This window comes from Echiichthys vipera (genome assembly GCF_963691815.1).
Source record: "Echiichthys vipera genome assembly, chromosome: 4".
Lineage (NCBI taxonomy): Eukaryota > Metazoa > Chordata > Actinopteri > Perciformes > Trachinidae > Echiichthys > Echiichthys vipera.
This window is the reverse complement of record NC_139829.1, coordinates 28,591,829-28,611,701: the sequence shown is the minus strand read 5'-3', so window position 1 is coordinate 28,611,701 and position 19,873 is coordinate 28,591,829. Positions and strand designations below refer to the sequence as shown.

The 19,873-nt window shown below is 42.4% G+C and overlaps 1 protein-coding gene across 2 annotated transcripts; it reads left to right on the top strand.

Annotated features, from left to right (window-relative positions):
- Nucleotides 1-3,123: 3,123 nt before the first annotated feature.
- On the top strand, nt 3,124-19,165 carry LOC310946107 (poly [ADP-ribose] polymerase tankyrase-1-like). Of its 2 annotated transcripts, XM_083912424.1 has the most exons (28): nt 3,124-3,604; nt 4,819-5,043; nt 5,240-5,335; nt 6,114-6,150; nt 6,438-6,513; nt 7,842-7,862; nt 10,177-10,271; nt 10,361-10,427; nt 10,586-10,772; nt 10,949-11,070; nt 11,227-11,318; nt 11,627-11,705; nt 11,833-12,004; nt 12,289-12,368; nt 12,557-12,702; nt 12,948-13,113; nt 13,222-13,441; nt 13,645-13,754; nt 13,955-14,143; nt 14,383-14,629; nt 14,769-14,851; nt 15,206-15,326; nt 15,534-15,631; nt 15,952-16,026; nt 16,229-16,334; nt 16,528-16,714; nt 16,895-17,051; nt 17,896-19,165. In XM_083912424.1, the coding sequence occupies exons 1-28, from the start codon at nt 3,148-3,150 to the stop codon at nt 17,980-17,982; spliced, it is 3,798 nt and encodes a 1,265-aa protein (XP_083768550.1). In that variant the 5' UTR covers nt 3,124-3,147; the 3' UTR covers nt 17,983-19,165. The 2 variants fall into 2 exon arrangements, with proteins under 2 accessions (XP_083768550.1, XP_083768551.1); XM_083912425.1 differs by lacking the exon at nt 7,842-7,862.
- Nucleotides 19,166-19,873: the final 708 nt, after the last annotated feature.

The following is a 19,873-nucleotide window of genomic DNA, read 5'->3' as shown; positions in this document are numbered from 1 at the left end:
GCACAGTTTTGAATTTTTCAGTAATTTTTAAGCCACTGTTTCTGAGGCATAATTATTGGTCAGTGTTTTCTTAACGTTCAGGCCCTTCCACTTTAGCAGATTTTTATTTACAATTCTGTAGTTCTAAAAGTGTGTGTGTGCGTGCGTGCGTGAGTGTGTGCGTGCGTGCGTGCGTGCGTGCGTGTGTGTGTGTGTGTGTGTCTTTTTCTTTTCTTCAGACACTTAATGTTCATCATAATCACGTGGTGGTGTTTCTTTTTCAAATTCAAGACATTGTGTTATCGGGACACATGGACTGCAATTTTGACATTGGAGATATTTCATAAATCTATACATACACATTTCTGCTTTGGTTGGATAGAGCTGTGGCTATACCACTGCTGTACTAGTATGTTTTTTTTTTTTTTTAAATAACCAGGGACTTCAACAAAAACATTTAGTTTGTGAAAAAAACAGTGATTGAAATTAGAACAGTAACCATTGTGTCAGAAGTGAAGATTTAAACAATGTTTTCTTCTATAGGATTTAAAAATGAACAGGAAGTATAGAAGCCACAGCTTTGAATGACTTCAGCACATCTGCGCCCACAGGACATCACTAGTTCCTCACACTGCTCTGGTTTGATCTTGGTCCATTCTTCTTAGGTCTCTTCCACAGTTCAGTAACTGTAGTGTGTTTCTTAGACATTACTTTGTTACCAAGGATTTTCCAGAGATTCTCTATGGGGTTTAGATCTGGACACTGCGCTGGTCATTTCATTGTTATAATGCTTCAAGGAACTGCTTAACCTGTTTTGCATTGCCAGGGGGCGTTGTCTTGTATGAAAATTGCAGACTGATTGGGGGACAATTGCTGTGGAGGTATTGAATGTTGCCAAAGGAGGTTCACACAAACATTTGCATTCACCCTGCCATGTAACTGTACAAGAGGCCCAACTCCTGCTGCAGAAAACATCCCCCAAACCATGACACTTCCTCCTCCAAATTTAACTGACTTCTTTACACACTTTGGGTTCAGTCTTTCCCCAGTCCTATGACGAACATAATGTTTTCCATCAGACACAAATAAATTGAACATACTCTCATCACTGAAGTGAACTCTGGACCAGCTCTCCTCTGTCCACACAACATGCTCCTCAGCAAAGGAAAGTCTAGCCTCGGCGAGACACTGCTGAGACAGATCCTTGCCCTGTTCAGCAATGAACTGGCGAGCAACTCCAGTTGCAGTGTTGAACTGATTCCCCATTGAGAGTCTTCTCATAACCCAGGCCCCTCGTGCACTTGTTTTACATGAACGACCGGCCTTTTTGAGGGATTTAATGAATCGGTGTCCTTGTTACAATATTCTTGAAATCAGACTGAACGCCCAACCCCTCTCTGATGACTGAGAGGGTCATCCATTTGACCTTCTAACCTGCTGTCTCAGGGTTTCAGTCACCTTAGAGCAGCTGACATCTTGCAAAGTAACCAGGAGAGCTGCAGATAAATAGGGTGTGTCCAACAATTAAGTAAATTGTCACCATCGGAATAAATATTAAAAGATATGGGTGGTGTATAAAAATACTTTTTACAAGAGAATGAAAATGTATAAATATATTGCAACAAACAATTGCTCATTTCATTAAAATAACCAAATACATCTGTCAACTGCCATACAGCCTTAACAATGCAAATACATTTCTGTTATTCCTTTCAATGGAAGTGAAATATTTGGGTCCAAAAGTGTCTCACACTGCCACCAACTGGCTGTTCAGTATTATGTTGTCTAAATTATGACAGGGGAATTTCTCAGTATCAATAGAAAATGTTGTCTGTTGCATTCCAGTGTTCTTGAAATATTACTTTGAATAAAAAAAATACTTGAGACATGCAGTGAATTTAATACACTGGTTTAATATTGTTTTATACCGTATTGTGTAAAGATTCTGACCTGTAATGCCTCTTTTGGTGCATTGTCCATTTTTTTGGCATTATTCCATATTTTGATTGACGTCAGCCATTTTGGGCCAAATGTTCTTTATTTTAATTTTTACTTTATTACACACTAGCTGACCTCGCATGTATACTGACATCATTGTTCAGCAAAATTTACCATGTGCATGTTCAATAATACTGGTTGCTATTTACTTTTTCCACACTTTTTTTGTATATTTCATGGTCTAAATTCAATTTTAAGTCTACATATGCACAAATACTTTTCTCGGATGTAAGGTATATGGCGGATTAAGGTGGTCTGGAGCCCCTGGGCTACTGTTTGTTTGGGCCCCCCCACATTATTAATTATGCTTTATTTAAAAAAAAACTGCTAGAACAGAAAAAGAGTCCAAAGCTTTAAAAAAATCTGTCAATTTAGGAATTTTCTTTAGTAGATCTTGGTCCTGTTGTTCTTCCAATCGTTGTGTTTTTCTTTTTTGTGCTCCGCTATCACATTCCCTTTCGGACATTTTGCAGCTATTCTGTGTAGTAACAGTGAGTGAAATATCACTTGACAACAAAACTGACCTTATGAACGCACAGCTGATTGGGTAAATGTGTCCCATATCTATCCAGTCAGCAAATGTTTTGTTTCTAAGGGCCCCACATTTTTTTCCCAGTGATGTAAATTAAAAAAAAAATTAAAAAGTCTTGCCAATGCGGGTCTCCTGCACACCTGGGGCCCCTAGCCCAGCCTGTGCATTAATCCGCCTCTGGGTATATGTATAAATGTACATAAATGTCAGTTTGTGAGAATGATTTTGTTTCCAAAATGAGGGAAATTAACAACCAAAACCAGCAGAATAAGATTTTCTGTTTGTTTTTTTTCCAATTTACAATTTTTTTACATTTATGGCTCTTTAAAAAAAAATTGCAGGATATTTTGAGGAGAACTTTTAACCTTTAACCCAATTTCCACAGAGGTATTTAAGTAAAAATGCAAAAAAAGAATAATAAAAAGTGCCCAGACGTGGGTACAAATCACTTTCTAGCCACTTTTTCCTATCTCACCTTATGGCCTAGTAGGTCTTAATGATATCCATCTGTAAATAACTCATAAGGGAGATGGAGGGTTTGTGCACAGCCTTCACTGAGAGTAAACAGCTGACCGGAAACGCGGCCGCTTTCACCGGAAAGGAGGAGCTGCTCGTATTGTCGCCGGAGAGCTGCTGTAATGGCGGTTCCTCGTCGCTCCTCGCAGCAGCAACAACAGCAAAGCACATTACAGTCTCCGCCGAGAAACAGCTCTCTTTCGGGCGCTCCCCCGGCCTCTCCGCCGATGGCTCAGCTCACCTCCACCGTCCCACCCCCGGAGATCGAGAGGGAATGCAGCGGAGGCATCGAGGCGGCTCTGGCCTCCCCGGACCTCTCCACCCCGGTCCTAGCGAGCAGTGCGAGCTTCACCACGACCACCTCTGGCGGCGGCGGAGGCAGCAGCAGCGTCTCCAGCCCCGGGTCCGGAGCCGCAAGTCCCGCGGACGGCAGCAGCGGCATCGGCGGCGCGTTCAGGGAGTTGTTCGAGGCCTGTCGTAACGGGGACGTGTCCCGGGTGAAGAGGCTGGTGGATGCGGTGAATGTAAACGCGAAGGACATGGCTGGACGGAAATCTACCCCGCTTCACTTCGCTGCGGGTACGATGAGCTAAAGCTAACGATGCAGCTGCGTGTTGTTGTGCATTAGATAACACACGGAGACAGCTAGACAGCTAATGTTGTGTTTGGGTCGACGTGTTTACGGTTAACTGTATTTTTTAGCGGGTTGTCCTTCTGATAACGTGCAAATTAAATGCAGCTATTACGTCTTTATATGTATTTATAGCCAGTGGTGCTAACAGGCTAATGTGACGCTCTTTGATGATCAAACAGCTTCTCTATAACGCAGCCTGTCCCTCAGACATGACCAAAAACACCTGTTTTCACTTAACTACACCGTTTAATGGTGTTTATAAATGTCATGCACATTATTACAAAGCAATGCACTGAACAAATTAATTCAATTCAGTTTTATTAAAGTGCCAAATCATAACAAAAGCATCTGTAGACCACATTTTGACTTATTCATGATTTACACACACAATAACAATTCCTCCATGAGCAAACAGCACGTTGCTCTATTTATAGGAATAATAATATCTATATACAGTACTTACAAATAATGTAATAACTCTGCTCTCATGTAAATCATGGTTAAGAGTTATGTGCACATGTATCAATATGGATCATATCCCATAACTTAACGATTATCTTTTTATTTTCGATGGGATGTTTTTAGGAATGCACGATAGTGGATTTTTTTGTGGATATGCAGATGTTTTACAACCCATTTAACCGATATCGTTGCCGATATATAAATATATACTTATATTTCCCCCCCCCCCACGCCTAATTGCAGGGATCAAGTCTCTTCTCTTATGTTGATGGTCCACTGGTAAATGCAGACATAAAATACAAAGGTTAAAATGATTAACATTCAATCCCTGTTCAAAATCAGATAAATACTTGAACTTGCGTTATATAAAACATGCCATATTTAGTAATGACAATTGCTTTTTTGACATAGGTGACAGCTCATGTCACTCTGTGCACGTGATCCTCGAGCTGCCAGGCGTTAAATCTGATTTAAAGCAGCAGTTTATCACTTTATTATAATGTTGTTAGTTATGGTTAGTTACATGGATAGTTCGTTTTAAAGTCAATATCATTCGATGTCGATTGCTTGCCAATATTATTGTGCATCCCTGGATGTTTTATGATTATTTTGAAGTAATTATTAATGTGTGTGTGCACCACAACTTTCCCAATATTGACTGAAATCTCAGTTGAAATGCATTTTAATCCTCTTTCAGGTTTTGGCAGAAAAGATGTGGTGGAGCACCTCTTACAGACGGGGGCCAATGTTCACGCCAGGGATGATGGAGGACTTATCCCCCTGCACAATGCCTGCTCTTTCGGCCATGCAGAAGTTGTCAGCCTCCTCTTGTGTCAGGGTGCGGACCCCAACGCCAGAGATAACTGGAACTACACTCCGTTACACGAGGCTGCAATCAAGGGAAAGATAGATGTGTGCATTGGTAAGGATCCCTGTCCATTATGCTCTAACACAGGCAGACCTGCGATGCTTTATGTGTCATAAGTTGAAAAGCTTGACAGGTTTGTGACGTCTACCAAACTCTTTGCCATTACCATTATTTTAGCGTACTGGGTACTATGGGAATGCTTTAAGGAGAAAATTAAAGTTTTGTCTTTATCTGCTCCTCTCTCACTCAGTGTTACTTCAACACGGAGCTGATCCAAACATCCGCAACACTGATGGAAAGTCTGCTTTGGATCTGGCCGACCCTTCAGCCAAGGCTGTTCTCACAGGTCAGCCCCTCTCAGCTGCTTATTTCTCACATTTCTACTTTAGATATTTAACCCTCACCTTTACACCAAGTGATGAATACAGCACTAAGAAAGTGTTGCAGATGATCATTATTAAACGTAACCAGGGGTCAAAATTTAACGACATCATAGACTGGATTAGAAGGTATACGTGATTTGTCCTTAGATCAGTGAAGCATCATTGCATCAAACCAGTCATTTTGGGATAACATTGTAAGATAAGCATGACCACCATGTATGTTACCTGGCCCCCTACTCCTCCTTTGGTTTATTGGTATCTTGATGGACCAGAGGCACGTTAATGCAGCAGTGAGCTTTGTCAACAACCTTTATTGCATCTTAACTTTATCGACACCCCAACTTTTCCATTTGAACTCAGTGTAAAATTTGGTAAACTTAGTTTTGGTAGTCCTCTTAACACACATGTGTCAAACTGATCCAGTAAAGGGCCACTGTGGCTGCAGATTTTCAGTTCAACCAAGCAAGAACACACCTGGTCCCAACAAGTCAACTGTGAAGGCAGTTCAGGTGATGGACTAAGTCTGAAAGGGCTGAAAACCTGCAGCCACAGCGGCCCTTTACTGGATCAGTTTGACACCCCTGTTTAACATGAACTGATTGCCACAGACTACAGAATATAACCATTTACCAAACACACATAAGCAGCAATAGCTACATAGCACAGAAAGTTACATACTTACATTTTTATGGAAAGTGTTTTGCATGCCTGCTGTTAATCTGAATGTTTATTTTCATCCAGGTGAATACAAGAAGGATGAGCTTCTGGAAGCAGCAAGGTGAGTATCAGTGTGACTGGTCACTGCACATATTTCCCTTTTGGAAATAAGCTACGTAGTTTTGTGCTCATCAGAGTGCGCACCTGCATTATACTCATGATGCACTACTCTTAAATCTGACCAATTTAAAAAGTAGTACTTGGTTTCATCCAGTATTGCTTACTTATCTTATCTGTTAAAACCAGCAGAATTAATTTTACATTGAGGAATCTCCTTTAAATGAACAGGAAATCATATTTTGATTGGGAGTTCTTTAATGACACCACATGTCAACTTTGCAATTACAGGAGTGGAAATGAAGAAAAGCTGATGGCGCTGCTGACTCCATTAAACGTCAACTGCCATGCCAGCGACGGTCGCAAGGTAAATGAGCCCCTTGTACCGCACCATATCACACCAGACAGATATCTGCCAATTTACACAAATGGTACTGTATTTTACTGTACTGTTCGTGAGAAAGAGCGAACGACCAGTCTGATTATGGCTGGATTAGCCATGTGGGTGGGTGTTAACGGGAATGAGCAACATGCATATTGTCTATGTTTTTCTCTCTCTAATTATGCATGTGTGACTCTCATCCGTCCTTGAAATCTACCTGCTTCTGTTATAACATATCGACTTTGACTTTATCAACCTCATTAATACTCTAGGTTCAGCTTTTCAATTTTTCAGTTCTGGTTTTTGTGTCGTTTTGACATTTTTTCACCATTTAAAATCACGCACAACATTCAGATCCAGTTAGTTAGGTTCGCTGATTTTGTATGCATTTGCTGCAAGACAAAATCCATTCATTTACATTTTAGTATTTTTGTTTGGACCATGTGTCATGACGGCAATATTTCCTCTTCTCGCCCATGATAATTCTTCCATGCCGGGTGCTGGAGTAAAGCTAGTTGTTAGCTTACTTGGAGTCTATGCAGGTTTATTTCTCTAGTGTCTCTTCTGAATCTTCCCAATCCACGTTGTTGTAACTTGCTTACAATGCAAGCATTGTTTAAGTCATGATACGGTATTTAAGGGATTCATTTTGTGTTTTGTCTTGTTTCCTCTCTGTGGGGAAGTGGACTAGAAGGATAATGGTAGAGAACGCCGTGTATGTCACTGATGTATTTACTCCCTCTGTTTTTGTCTGTCATTTATCCCTTTTCTTTTTTTGAGAAGTCCATTCCTGTCGTATCTGGGGGAAAACTACTGTTGTGTTTTTGTAAATGACTCACAAAAAGCATATTCACCAACACCAATATGCTATAATAAGATTCCCAGTCGCTAACAGTATATCAGCACTTGCCTATTTCATTCACTCCTAACCATTTTTTCCATGTATTTTCTTTAACAGCAGCTAGAGTATGACTCTTTGTAGTATATTTAGAGCTTGCATGATTGGAGCCAGTATGCCAGTGTAGATGTGGTCTGCGGGCACCATTAACCAGTCCTTGCCTTTTCACAAAGCCACGGGGGACAACGGAGGAGGAGAAGTCAAACTCACCCTTCGGCCATTTACCCTCTCTGGCCTTGTTCCACATTTATCCTCAGAGCGTGTTTGACGGACCGACCAGTGATTCCTACCTAGGGCTTGTGTTTTACTGACTTAAGAAGAAAGAAAAGAATTTCTGTGAAAAGTAATTTTGTTAAATTTGTAATTTTTGTTTCGTTTTGTTTTCCGTGTGACTCTGGCAACATTTGTCGATCAGTCAACATCCCAAAAAATGCTGGTAAGTTGACCTTGATAACGGCCACTTGATTGATGCACTGTTGTGATATTTATTTTATTCCTTTTTAATCCATTGTTTTTATTTGACCAATATAAGCTGGCTGTCACTTGTAATTGCACATTGTGGGTGTGTGCGTATGTGTGTATGTATGTATGTGTGTGTGTGCGTGCGTGTGTCATGGTGACGACTCATCTTTTTGGATTTGGAGAGGAGCTCAAAATGTCCACTGCCTGCTTTCTTCGGCGTCTGTCCTCTCCTTGCACACTCACCCACACTTCTCCAACTTTCAATCACTTGCTCTTCAGCCAGTATCTGATTTGGGCTTTTGTCTGATTCATTCATTTATTTTTGACGATCACTCATGCATGCCTGAAGGCCTGCCCCTCTGTATTTTGTCACACGAATCTTGAATATGTGTCTGTGAAATCTGTGTCTACTTCATGTTCCCCGTCGAAACAGTCGGTATGCGGTAATGAATGGACCACATTTTTCATTCTAGTGCTATGCTCCCTCCATGGTAATGACTTTTGATTGCTCGTGTCATCCCACACTGAATGATGCCTCCATGATTCGACTCTCGTCCATCTGATTTTTTATCACTGTGGCTTGAGATCTAACAGTTGTGGGATTCATATTAATATCACTGCATGGAAATGGAAATGAATGACGTCCCTCCTTTTTGATTGTAAGCTTGACCTGAGCTACGTTTATGCACACTACAAATTCCAGTTTGCTTTGCTTAGACTAACTTTTATTTTCCTTGGCTGAGAAAAAACAAATCTATTTGACTTGATCCTCTTAAAAGCTTTGCAAAGATGCTTTCTCAAACACTCAGCCTGCTTACTGTAGCTTCCTTGCATCCTATTACGGTTGGGGTTCGATAGCATTTGATCACATTTGATTCCACTATTGAATTCACTTCTCTTCATTTTCTGCAGGTTCAGCTTTTTTAAGTAAAAACACGTATGAATAATTGAATATGTAGGAACCAAGACTCAAAGATAAACATTCGAAGAAGTACTATTTTGTTAGGCACATCATGTTTGTCTATTTGGGTAAATGAAAACCTGGATCCCCTGTATTCTTAATGGTAAAATGAAACATCTTCACAAATCCAGGAACCGGCTATCACACCCAACCGTAATTGCTATGCAGTCATTTTGAATGTAATAGTCTAACCGTTTCACTAGCAGTTCTTTCTTGTCATCTAACCACATTAAATGCAATTTTTAACAGGGATAGTTCCAATTTTTTATATTTTTTGACGTGGAGTTGTTTGATGTACTTATCCGGAGTGTATTAGCTGCAGTAGATGGTGGTCATAACACCCCCAGACTGGTGGAGCCGGCAGGAGGACCAGCACTAAGAAATAGTCTGCTGTGGAGGGGGGCAGCTAAACGTATTTTAGCCACCTAAAAATCACTATCAGTTTAAGTGTGCACTATGTTGCCATACCAGCAGACAGCCCTGTTTAAGTTTACACAGGGAAAATTAAATCTGATCTATGCTCTTGTCAAAGCCAGCAGTCTCCGTTGATGAAAACAGTAATTTTACCTCACAGGGCACAGGTTGTTTGTGTTATTGTGTGACTTTGGTATTTTAAAGGGTTAGGAACTTACAAAACTAACAAACAGATCAAAGCAACTATAGACTAGCATCTTCCGTGCTCTGTGTGGTAAAATTACCGTTTTTTTCCCCAATGGAGTCTGGTGGCTTTGATGAGAGCATAGAACAGCTTCAGTTCCCCCCACGTAAACTAAAACAGGGCTGTCTGACAGCAAAGTAAAGCTGGGAAAATATTCTAAAAACATTTAGCTGCTGCCCAATCCACTGCAGGCCGTTGCTAAGCGTCCATGCCTGTCCTCCTGTTTGCGTCTCTAAACTGGGAGCGTGCCGTCATCCATCTAAGTTATACACGGACTATGGATATGAACCCAATACAACCCCACTTCAAAGAATCACAACTATCCTCTTTAAACCTCTACAACCCAGGAAGATGCTTTTATTTTGCTGACATTGTCAAATGACAGTCGAGGTAGATGAGTAATGACGTTGAAGTTGCTTGTTATCACTCACTCAGGTCAGACCCAATATTGACAGAAAATGTATTTTGTCGCTGGAAGTTCCCCACAAACTCCATTGACCTTGCATCATAATATCAGCAATTCATCTGCAACTCACCGAGCATAGCCTGCCGTAGCACCATGCTTCTGGCCCTAATCAGCCGCTTGCTCCTGTGGCCATCGAAGGCAGCACACACTGCACCAAGCAAGCAAGCCAGCTACGCGTGCTAACAAGCCGTCCTCTCTTACAGTCGACGCCCCTCCACCTGGCTGCTGGCTACAACCGGGTCCGTATCGTCCAGCTCCTTCTCCAGCATGGAGCCGATGTTCACGCCAAGGACAAAGGGTGAGGCGCTTTTCAGAAAAAACAACAAAACCTTACTTTGTCAGTCAGACATAATTTATGACACTCACCTGTGTGTCTTGTCCCTTCAGTGGCCTGGTTCCGCTTCACAACGCCTGCTCCTACGGTCACTTTGAAGTCACAGAGCTCCTGCTTAAAGTAAGACCCACAAAAATTTTTACTTTCAAACTTGCACCTTTGTCTCGCTAAAAAAAAACGTATCAGGCTATATTCATTTTCATCAAATTTTAGATGTCATAATGTCAGATACTGAGATCTGGGAAGACAACAATCTTCACATTCTGTTCTCTGTGCAGCACGGAGCCTGTGTGAACGCCATGGACTTGTGGCAATTCACTCCTCTTCACGAGGCAGCGTCCAAGAACCGAGTGGAGGTGTGTTCCTTGCTGCTGAGCCACGGGGCCGACCCCACTCTGCTGAACTGTCACAGCAAAAGCGCTGTGGACATGGCCCCCACTCCAGAGCTTAAAGAAAGGCTCACCTGTGAGTTCTCTCTCTGTCCCACAGCAGACTCCTAACACACAATGATGATTGGAAAAAAATCTGTTGTACTCTTTCACTCACTCTGACACAATATACATTATAGGTTAAGTGCATAAGCAACAGCTGTTGGCTGTTCAAAAATAAAAAATGTCATTTTACACTTTTGTTTTGTGCAGATGAGTTCAAAGGTCACTCGCTGCTGCAGGCAGCCCGGGAGGCAGACATGGCCAAAGTGAAGAAGACTCTGGCTCTGGAGATCATCAGCTTCAAACATCCTCAGACCAACGAGACTGCTCTGGTAGGAACCAAGCCCTACTACAAGTGGTGCTCAAGATCATAAATGATATATAGCCAGAGTTAGTTGTATGTGATTAGCTATAGGTTTAGAAAACTCAAATTCACTCAAAACATTTGTCCTCCGCTGATAAGATCTCTTTGATGTTGTGTGTTGTAGCACTGTGCTGTGGCTTCCCCCCACCCCAAGAGGAAGCAGGTGACTGAGTTGTTGCTGCGTAAAGGTGCCAACATCAACGAGAAGAACAAAGAGTGAGTTCACAGCATTAAGCTTTTACATTGACCACTTTTACATGCACAAAAATATTCAAGTGTTTGCCTTTTATTCAGAGAAAGAAAATATTCCTACCAAACTGTTTACATGGCTAATGAAAATGAATATTCTACTACTATAACTATAATTCAAAAACTAAAATCAGTGAAAACTTGGAAAATAGCAGAGAGAGAGAGAGGGAGCTAGTTAGATGCATGTTGAAGCACATTAAGTGCAGAGAAGGAAATAAACAGTGTCAAAAAAGAAAGAAAAAAGGTGATAACTTCCTGTCCGTTGTGTCTTCTAGCTTCATGACTCCGCTGCATGTTGCTGCTGAGAGAGCTCATAACGATATCCTGGAGGTGCTGCAGAAACATGGAGCCAAGGTTTGTTTGTTGTCTTTTAACATTTCCATTCTGTTCTGCCAGGTGTCAAATTGTATTAGATCATGTAATGTGGGTTTAGGATTAAAAGTGCGTCGTTGAAATTTGTCATCACCTCCTCTGGCTCCAGGTTAACGCTGTGGACACACTGGGTCAGACAGCCCTTCATAGAGCCGCGCTGGCTGGTCACATCCAGACCTGCAAGCTGCTGCTGAGCTATGGGGCCGACCCCTCCATCGTGTCTCTGCAGGGTTTCACCGCCGCTCAGATGGGTAATGAGGCTGTACAACAGATTCTTAACGGTAATTACACTCACCGTGCTTCTGACTGTTATTTTTAAAGTTGCACTCCAACAATATTGCATTTCTTCACCCAAGATAAAGCCCATTTTGTAGTCTGAAGTATACAAGTATTAAAATCTCTTTCAGTGTTCACATTAGTGAATGGGATGCTGTTTTTAAAACGTGTCTTTAGAGCGATCTACCAGAGTTAAACCCTGATCATTGTACTTAATATGATGGATGGAAGTTCTGTTCGACAGTGAGCTTTTTGCTTTGCTTTGAACGTCTTTCTTTCTTTCCCCCAGAAAATGTCCCCACTCGTAACTCTGATGTGGACTACAGGTTTCTTGAGGCGGCCAAAGCAGGGGATCTGGACACAGTGCAGGTAAGTTCACTGACGATTATCAGTTGTAAATTGTGGCAGCAAAACTACTTTCACAGGGGCTGTTTTTTATGTTTTTGTTTGAATGTCACACTCATAAGCGTACTGTGAATGCCCAATTTTAATTGTCTTGTAAAACTGTTATACCACTCAGTTGAGTTGCTAATTGTCATATTCTCTGTGTACGGCAGCAACTTTGCACCCCTCAGAATGTAAACTGCCGGGACTTGGAGGGCCGCCACTCCACTCCTCTCCACTTTGCAGCAGGTTACAACCGAGTGGCTGTCGTTGAATACCTGCTACACCATGGAGCTGATGTCCATGCCAAAGACAAGGGGTGAGTTCTGCCATCTTACCCATCTGGAGGTTATACAAGGAATCGAATTAATGAATCAATTATGTTTTTAGAGCAAACAACTATTTTTATTTTTCTGCAAAGCCAGTCAGTACTGCGATGAGGCATTCCTGCATTTTTATAATGTTAAGAATTTATTTTGCAGCAGTCAAAAATCCAAAGTTTCGAGAAGGTAACACATCAGCCTTCTGGTGTGAAGATTTTCACTTTTGTTTTTCCTCCTCCAGCGGTCTGGTTCCCCTCCACAACGCGTGCTCCTACGGCCACTATGAAGTAGCTGAGCTGCTGGTCAGACACGGAGCTTCAGTCAATGTGGCCGACCTGTGGAAATTCACCCCACTTCACGAAGCTGCAGCCAAAGGAAAATACGAGATCTGCAAACTGCTGCTCAAAGTGAGGGTCCATTATTGCCTTCTGCCATCGTCTTACATTCATTTATGTCCTGTGTTGGTTCTTGTTCTGAAATGGAATAATAATCTGTTATAAAAATGTTTTGTTCAGCACGGAGCCGACCCATCCAAGAAGAACCGTGACGGCAACATGCCGCTGGACATGGTGAAAGATGGAGACACAGACATCCAGGACCTGCTGAGGGGTGATGCCGCCCTGCTGGACGCTGCCAAGAAGGGCTGCCTGGCCCGAGTCCAAAAACTCTGCTCCCCAGAGAACATCAACTGCAGAGACACACAGGGGCGCAACTCCACACCACTCCACCTCGCAGGTAAGCAATACTGGCTGCTTTGACATTGGTTGTGTCTGGTTTTTACTGAGGACAGGTACTGACACACTCCTGATGTAGTATTCACAGGGAAGTAGAAAAAATGTATGATCTTTTTTTCTTGTGAAAGTGAAAAGCTTTCAACATTAATGAAAACAAAACATATCCTTTAATGCTGATCTGATTCCTGTCCCTTCGCTCCTCAGCTGGGTACAACAACCTTGAGGTGGCAGAGTATCTGCTGGAGCATGGAGCTGATGTCAACGCCCAGGACAAAGGAGGCCTTATCCCTCTTCATAATGCTGCTTCTTATGGGGTCAGTCTCCACAACATAAACACAGAGTCATTACTTAATCAAATACACACTGAAAAAACGTAATGCTGCAGGAAAATAATGTACAGTAGCAAAATGTTTTTATTGTGTTAGTGCCTTCAGCTCCCGTTAATGCTATCAATAACTGTAAATTGTTTCTGTGTTGTATTTACTCAACTTAATGCCTCACTAATTCCTCTCAGCACGTGGACATCGCAGCGCTTCTGATCAAGTACAACACGTGTGTGAATGCCACAGACAAATGGGCTTTCACACCCCTCCATGAGGCAGCCCAGAAGGGTCGCACACAGCTCTGTGCGCTGTTGCTGGCTCATGGAGCCGATCCCACCATGAAGAACCAAGAGGGCCAGACTGCCCTGGACCTGGCGACGGTAATAGCTTCTGTCAAACGGACGCACGCTGACAGCTTAGGGATTATTTTTCCAGGCCTAGATGAGGGTTAGGGTGTGGATTTTTATTAAAACGCATCAAACATTTAAAATTGCGTTTTGCTTGAAAGTTCTCTAGTTCCATGAGCATCATACTGCCACTTGTTTTTCTTTACTGAGGCCCCAAACTGATCTGAGATGGAATGAGATAGGACGCTAATTTTACTTCGCCCTTTTTGCAGGCTGATGATATCCGGGCCCTGCTGATGGACGCCATGCCACCGGACGCCCTGCCCAGCTGCTTTAAGCCCCAGGCCACAGTGGTCAGCGCCTCAGTCATTTCCCCGGCCTCCACACCATCCTGTCTGTCAGCTGCCAGCAGCATAGACAACCTGGCCGGACCGCTCACTGAGCTGGCCGCGTCCGCTGCCTCCGGGTCCTCCGGAGTGGCAGACGGAGCCACAGGCACCGACCGCAAGGAAGGAGAGAGTAAGTTTATTGAATACCGGTCAATTTACACAGAGAAAATCCGGACATGGAAATTTATTTTCAAGAAAAATGTGCATGAACCCTGTTTGACATTAGTGAATTATTTTTCATTCATCTCTCAATGTCCTGTTTTCCATAGTGGCCATGCTGGACATGAATATAAGTCAGTTCATGAAGAGCCTGGGGCTGGAGCACCTGAGGGACATCTTTGAGAGGGAGCAGGTCAGCCATCTTAAAAATACTAAAAACATTTCAAGCCAGAGCTTACATACGTTGCACAAGTTTAACCATTTATTTCACATTGGTATTCAATGACTGTCAATCACAGAAGAAAGTAAAACATCATTTGAATGCAGTGGGTTTAGAAAAACGGTCAAATTCAGCACGCACAAAAGTAAAATACTCATTGGCAAACACTGAGAATTGGTACATAATGTTGATGTATGTGTTAATACAATAGAATAGATCCGTACTAACTTTGGGTCTGGTTATTTGTTAAAGTGTCTTGTATTTACAGTACAAGTTTTATTAGTTGGTATAAACTTCTCAACCTGCTTTATTGTTTCCTTTTTTCAGATCTCTCTGGATGTGCTGGCTGACATGGGTCACGAGGAGCTGAAGGAGATTGGAATTAATGCGTATGGCCACCGACACAAGCTCATCAAGGGTGTTGAGAGGCTGCTGGGCGGCCAGCAAGGTAAGGAGGCATTCTTTGTTTTTCTGTGAAGAATCAACTACAAACATGCTCTGCAACAGTTTGTTTGTTTTACCACGAGTAGTCACCGACATCAGACTTTTTTTAAACCCAAAAAGAAAGTCAGGAGACACTCTGTAGGAAGAGAAGTGTGATATCTTACAAGTTAACACCCAGTAGCTAATGGTTAAGTGTATTTTTGTTTTTCAGGTGGTAACCCCTACCTGACTTTCCACTGTGCCAACCAGGGCACCATCCTGATAGACCTCGCCCCCGATGACAAGGAGTACCAGTCTGTGGAGGAGGAGGTGAGTCCAGTTCCCAGTCTCCGTTTACGGTGTCTTTAACCGCAATGGTCAATATTTTTTTCAGCTACAATATTGTATTTTTGTACAGCGGTTTGCATATAACTCCCCCTTAAAGGCATTTTAAGTATTTGCACCATAGCAATATCATAAGATAGTATACTTAAGCAGGGTTCTTTATGCAGCTGCTGTACATGCCACAGTAAAAATACCTATTTAAATAATTGATAAGTAACAGTGAAACTTTGCAGACCATTTCCTGGAGGCAAGTTATAGTTTGCCTGTTTAAAAAAATCTTGGTGTGTTTGCTGTGTGCCCCTTAGTTGCAGAGCACCATCAGAGAGCACCGAGACGGAGGCAACGCTGGCGGTGTGTTCAGCAGATACAACATCATCAAGGTGTGAACCAGGAATCTCTCTGTACTGTCGGTAGATAACCCACAGAACATTGAACAGCTTTGATAGAGACTATTCCTTTGGTAGATAGTTTCAATAAAAACTGATGATGGCGAGCTGGCCTCATGGATGCGAGTCAACATTTAATTGTTGCAGACATGACTCCCAGCATGTTGTTTGATGTGTGTCATATTGTGCCCCACAGATTCAGAAGGTGGTAAATAAGAAGCTGAGGGAACGTTACACCCACCGGCAGAAGGAGATTGCAGATGAGAACCACAACCATCACAATGAGCGGATGTTGTTTCACGGTAACCACAGACACTGTTTGCTTTGTGTGTCAGCATCAGACACTGGTTTGTGTCTCTGTTGAATTCAGTTCTTCAAATACTACTCACTTCAGTTTTGTATTTGTCAGGCATGTACTGTAAATGTATGTAAAGCATCGCATTTCAATTATTGTATCTAATATCATTCTGCCACTGTCGCCACGTCTTCCTTCAGGGTCCCCGTTCATCAACGCCATCATTCACAAAGGCTTCGATGAGCGCCACGCTTACATAGGAGGGATGTTTGGAGCAGGGATCTACTTTGCAGAGAACTCCTCAAAGAGCAACCAGTACGTCTACGGCATTGGTGGAGGCACAGGCTGCCCGACGCACAAAGACCGATCCTGCTACCTGTGCCACAGGTAACTTTCACTTGAACCTTTGCCTATCAAAGTTTAACTGCAGTTTCAAACCACAACACTAATAATGTTTTGGTTGTAAAACTTCTTTGTAGCCATGTCTTCTTTATTAAAGTAAAGGTTTTAGATGCTACTTTGCAGGGCACGTGTGTCTGACCTGTCTCCTCTCATTTACTCTTTCAGGCAGATGCTGTTCTGCCGAGTGACCTTGGGTAAGTCCTTCCTACAGTTCAGTGCCATGAAGATGGCCCACGCCCCACCGGGACACCACTCAGTGATCGGGCGGCCCAGCGTTAACGGCCTGGCCTACGCTGAGTACGTCATCTACAGAGGAGAGCAGGTAAGCACAGACACCAGCAGCTTCTTTCCCTACGTCCTTTTCATCGCATTATATTAGCAAAAACACATTAAAGGTCCCATATTGTAAAGAGATATGCTTTTAATTTTAAAGCAGGTGGAGGCACTATATAAATATTGTGAAAGTATCAAAATTCACAGAGAAGTGAACACAGCCCGCGTGCAACAACTGTCTTTAAACGAGCCGTCAAGACCTCTGTACGGTAGTGATGTCACAACTATACTTTATATAGGTAGAAAGTGCCGCTACGGTGCTGTTACAGTCATTCCCCGGCTGCAATGACGGTGACTATGTCGAGAGCACAGATATCAAGGCTATGGAAGGAGGCTAGGACACCAAAAATACTGTACGCGTCTGTGAGTTGGGGTATGAGGCATGCGTTCCAGTGGAACTGGTAACGTGCTGGTTTCCGGTCAGTTGCTCTTTGGATGCACTTGGGCAGTTTCTTTCACTCTTTCTATGATAGTACCCCACCTATTGAGCCCCTCTGCAATTGAAGACCGGATTTTAATGCGCATGTGTCATACCCCAAAGCTCAGAGTTCTTAGGGGGTGTCGACTCAGCCTCTTTCTACGAGTCTTGACAGATGTACAAGACCCATAAACACTGACCAATCAGAGTAGACACGGCTTTTTCAGGAGGGTGGCTTAAAAAGACGAATGCTAAAACAGAGAAGAGAAGAAGAATGTGGGGGGTTTTTCAACATTAAAGCATGTAAACAAACTATTAGAAACTCGAAGTACAAGAATGAACCTGAACATGTTATTGGACCTATAAACACCTGTTGTGTAATGTTGCCTAATGTCGTGCTGTATTTTTCCTTCAGGCCTACCCGGAGTACCTCATCACCTACCAGATCCTTAAACCAGAGAGCGCAGCCCAGACTGCTGCAGGAGCTGAACAGAAGTCGTAGTCACTTTACGGCGCGCACACACACACACACACACACACACACACAAAGACTCGTTGCTCATCATTTTCTCCTTTGTATTGCGAATGCATCAACACCTTTTATTTACCAAACACATTTCCAGTCTCCTGTCCAGTAGAACCCATGGTGACCAGTGTTTCATGAGCAGATATGCTGTATAATACTCTCCTACCCGTGGTGATGACAATTTTTTTTTTTTGCATGGGCTGCATGTGAATACAGAAGCATGTAAGGCCCAATAGCGTGCGTGGGTTAGTTCTTTCCCCCTGCTCACCAATCAGGAGGATGCTTGTAGAGACTTTAAAGTATCAGCATTAACAGTTGGCCACTCTTTGTCGTCTCATACCCTGTGACTGTGCAGAATCACGACCCCTCTCCTCTACAAACACACTCACACACACTGTCTCACTGTCAAAGCCTGAAACCTGTGGACTACTACTGCCGCACCGCATCTGGGCTCATCCTGTACAGAATGGCCTCTGGTAACTGTGATTTTAATGCTAATTTAGAACACTACCAAACAGGTAGCAGTGTATTGTCGCTATGCTGTAATGCTGACTTTCCAAACTTTCAATCGAAGAACACTACAAACACTGAAATGACATGTTTTTAGTGGTTTTATTCAGAGCTGGACACGCTCGATAGAGAAAGGGCTCTCTGCCAAATCACAAAAGTTGAGACTATTTTATTGTCATTACAATATCGACGTATGAGAGAAGTGTGCTCAGTAAATGCAACGTAAGGCATCATAATTACACAATCATATACTAACGGCGTGGATGTTGTACATTAAAAGCATTACATATACATGACTGTGCTTCAAGACAGTAGAGTCAGTAAACGTTCGGAGCGTTGAAATGTGCTTGCGATGCCTTACAAGTTAACACCCGATAGTGAACAGTGAACGCAACAAAGCACCCTTTCACGCCACGGTCTCACTCAGACAGCCCACGCAGAAGAATTTGCACTTTTACATAGAAGCCTATTTAAGTTATTTTGAATTTAAATTGCAAATTTTCGGGGAAAAAAATATTTGTACAGGTTGTGTAAATGGTTGTGTATAACTGTTGCTGTTTAACAGTATCTTTGAGTTCAACTGTAAATGACATCTGAATTTTTCCGTTCATGCCTTCTCGATTCTCCCAACTTTTTTTTTTTTAAATAAATGTCCCATTAACAGCTCCCTGTTGTTTAATGCTTATTTTGTAATGGTGTCTAAATTCTGTCTGTTGCTGTACATTGTTTTTAGTTTCTGTATTCACTGTATAGAAGAAGTTATCTAACATGGAAATAATAGGTCCTCTGCGTTGATGATGCAGTAGCAAAGTTAAGTCATTTTAATGTAATGTGACATCACACGAAGAACCAAACGGGTGTTTTCGACCTTGGTGGTTACTACGGCAGAGGTGCAGTGGAAGGAACATCAACACTAGGTTTCAAGGAAATCAAAACTACGTATGATGTGATCAAACTTGATGGCTACATACTGTATCAAGACAGATTCAACTGAAATATCAACATTTTGGTCTTTGCAACGCTGGCTGTTGGATGCCAATTTTGAAGTTGCCTCTTTGATATCAGGGTATGGTCCTCATACACTAGAGATTTATTTTGTAATGTTAGTTTTTGCTTTTGTATATGCCACTGCTGCACTAGCATGGTTTTAAATAACCAAGACACTTCAACCAAAACCTCTATTTTGTGAAAACAAAACAGTGATCAGAATTAGAGAACAGTAACCATTGTGTCAGAAGAGAAGTTTACCCCATAGAGAATCTCTGGAAAATCATCGGGAACAAAGTAATGACTAAGAAACCCACTACAGTTACTGAACTGAGGAAGCGACTGAAGAACAACAAACCACGATCAAACC

Excerpts from the sequence above, each read along its gene's own strand:
- LOC310946107 (XM_083912424.1), top strand. The coding sequence starts at position 3,148 with ATGGCGGTTCCTCGTCGCTCCTCGCAGCAGCAACAACAGCAAAGCACA. Across the intron at positions 14,144-14,382 it reads CTGCCCTGGACCTGGCGACG|GCTGATGATATCCGGGCCCT; the intron begins GTAATAGCTTCT and ends CCCTTTTTGCAG. Across the intron at positions 16,715-16,894 it reads TCCTGCTACCTGTGCCACAG|GCAGATGCTGTTCTGCCGAG; the intron begins GTAACTTTCACT and ends TTACTCTTTCAG.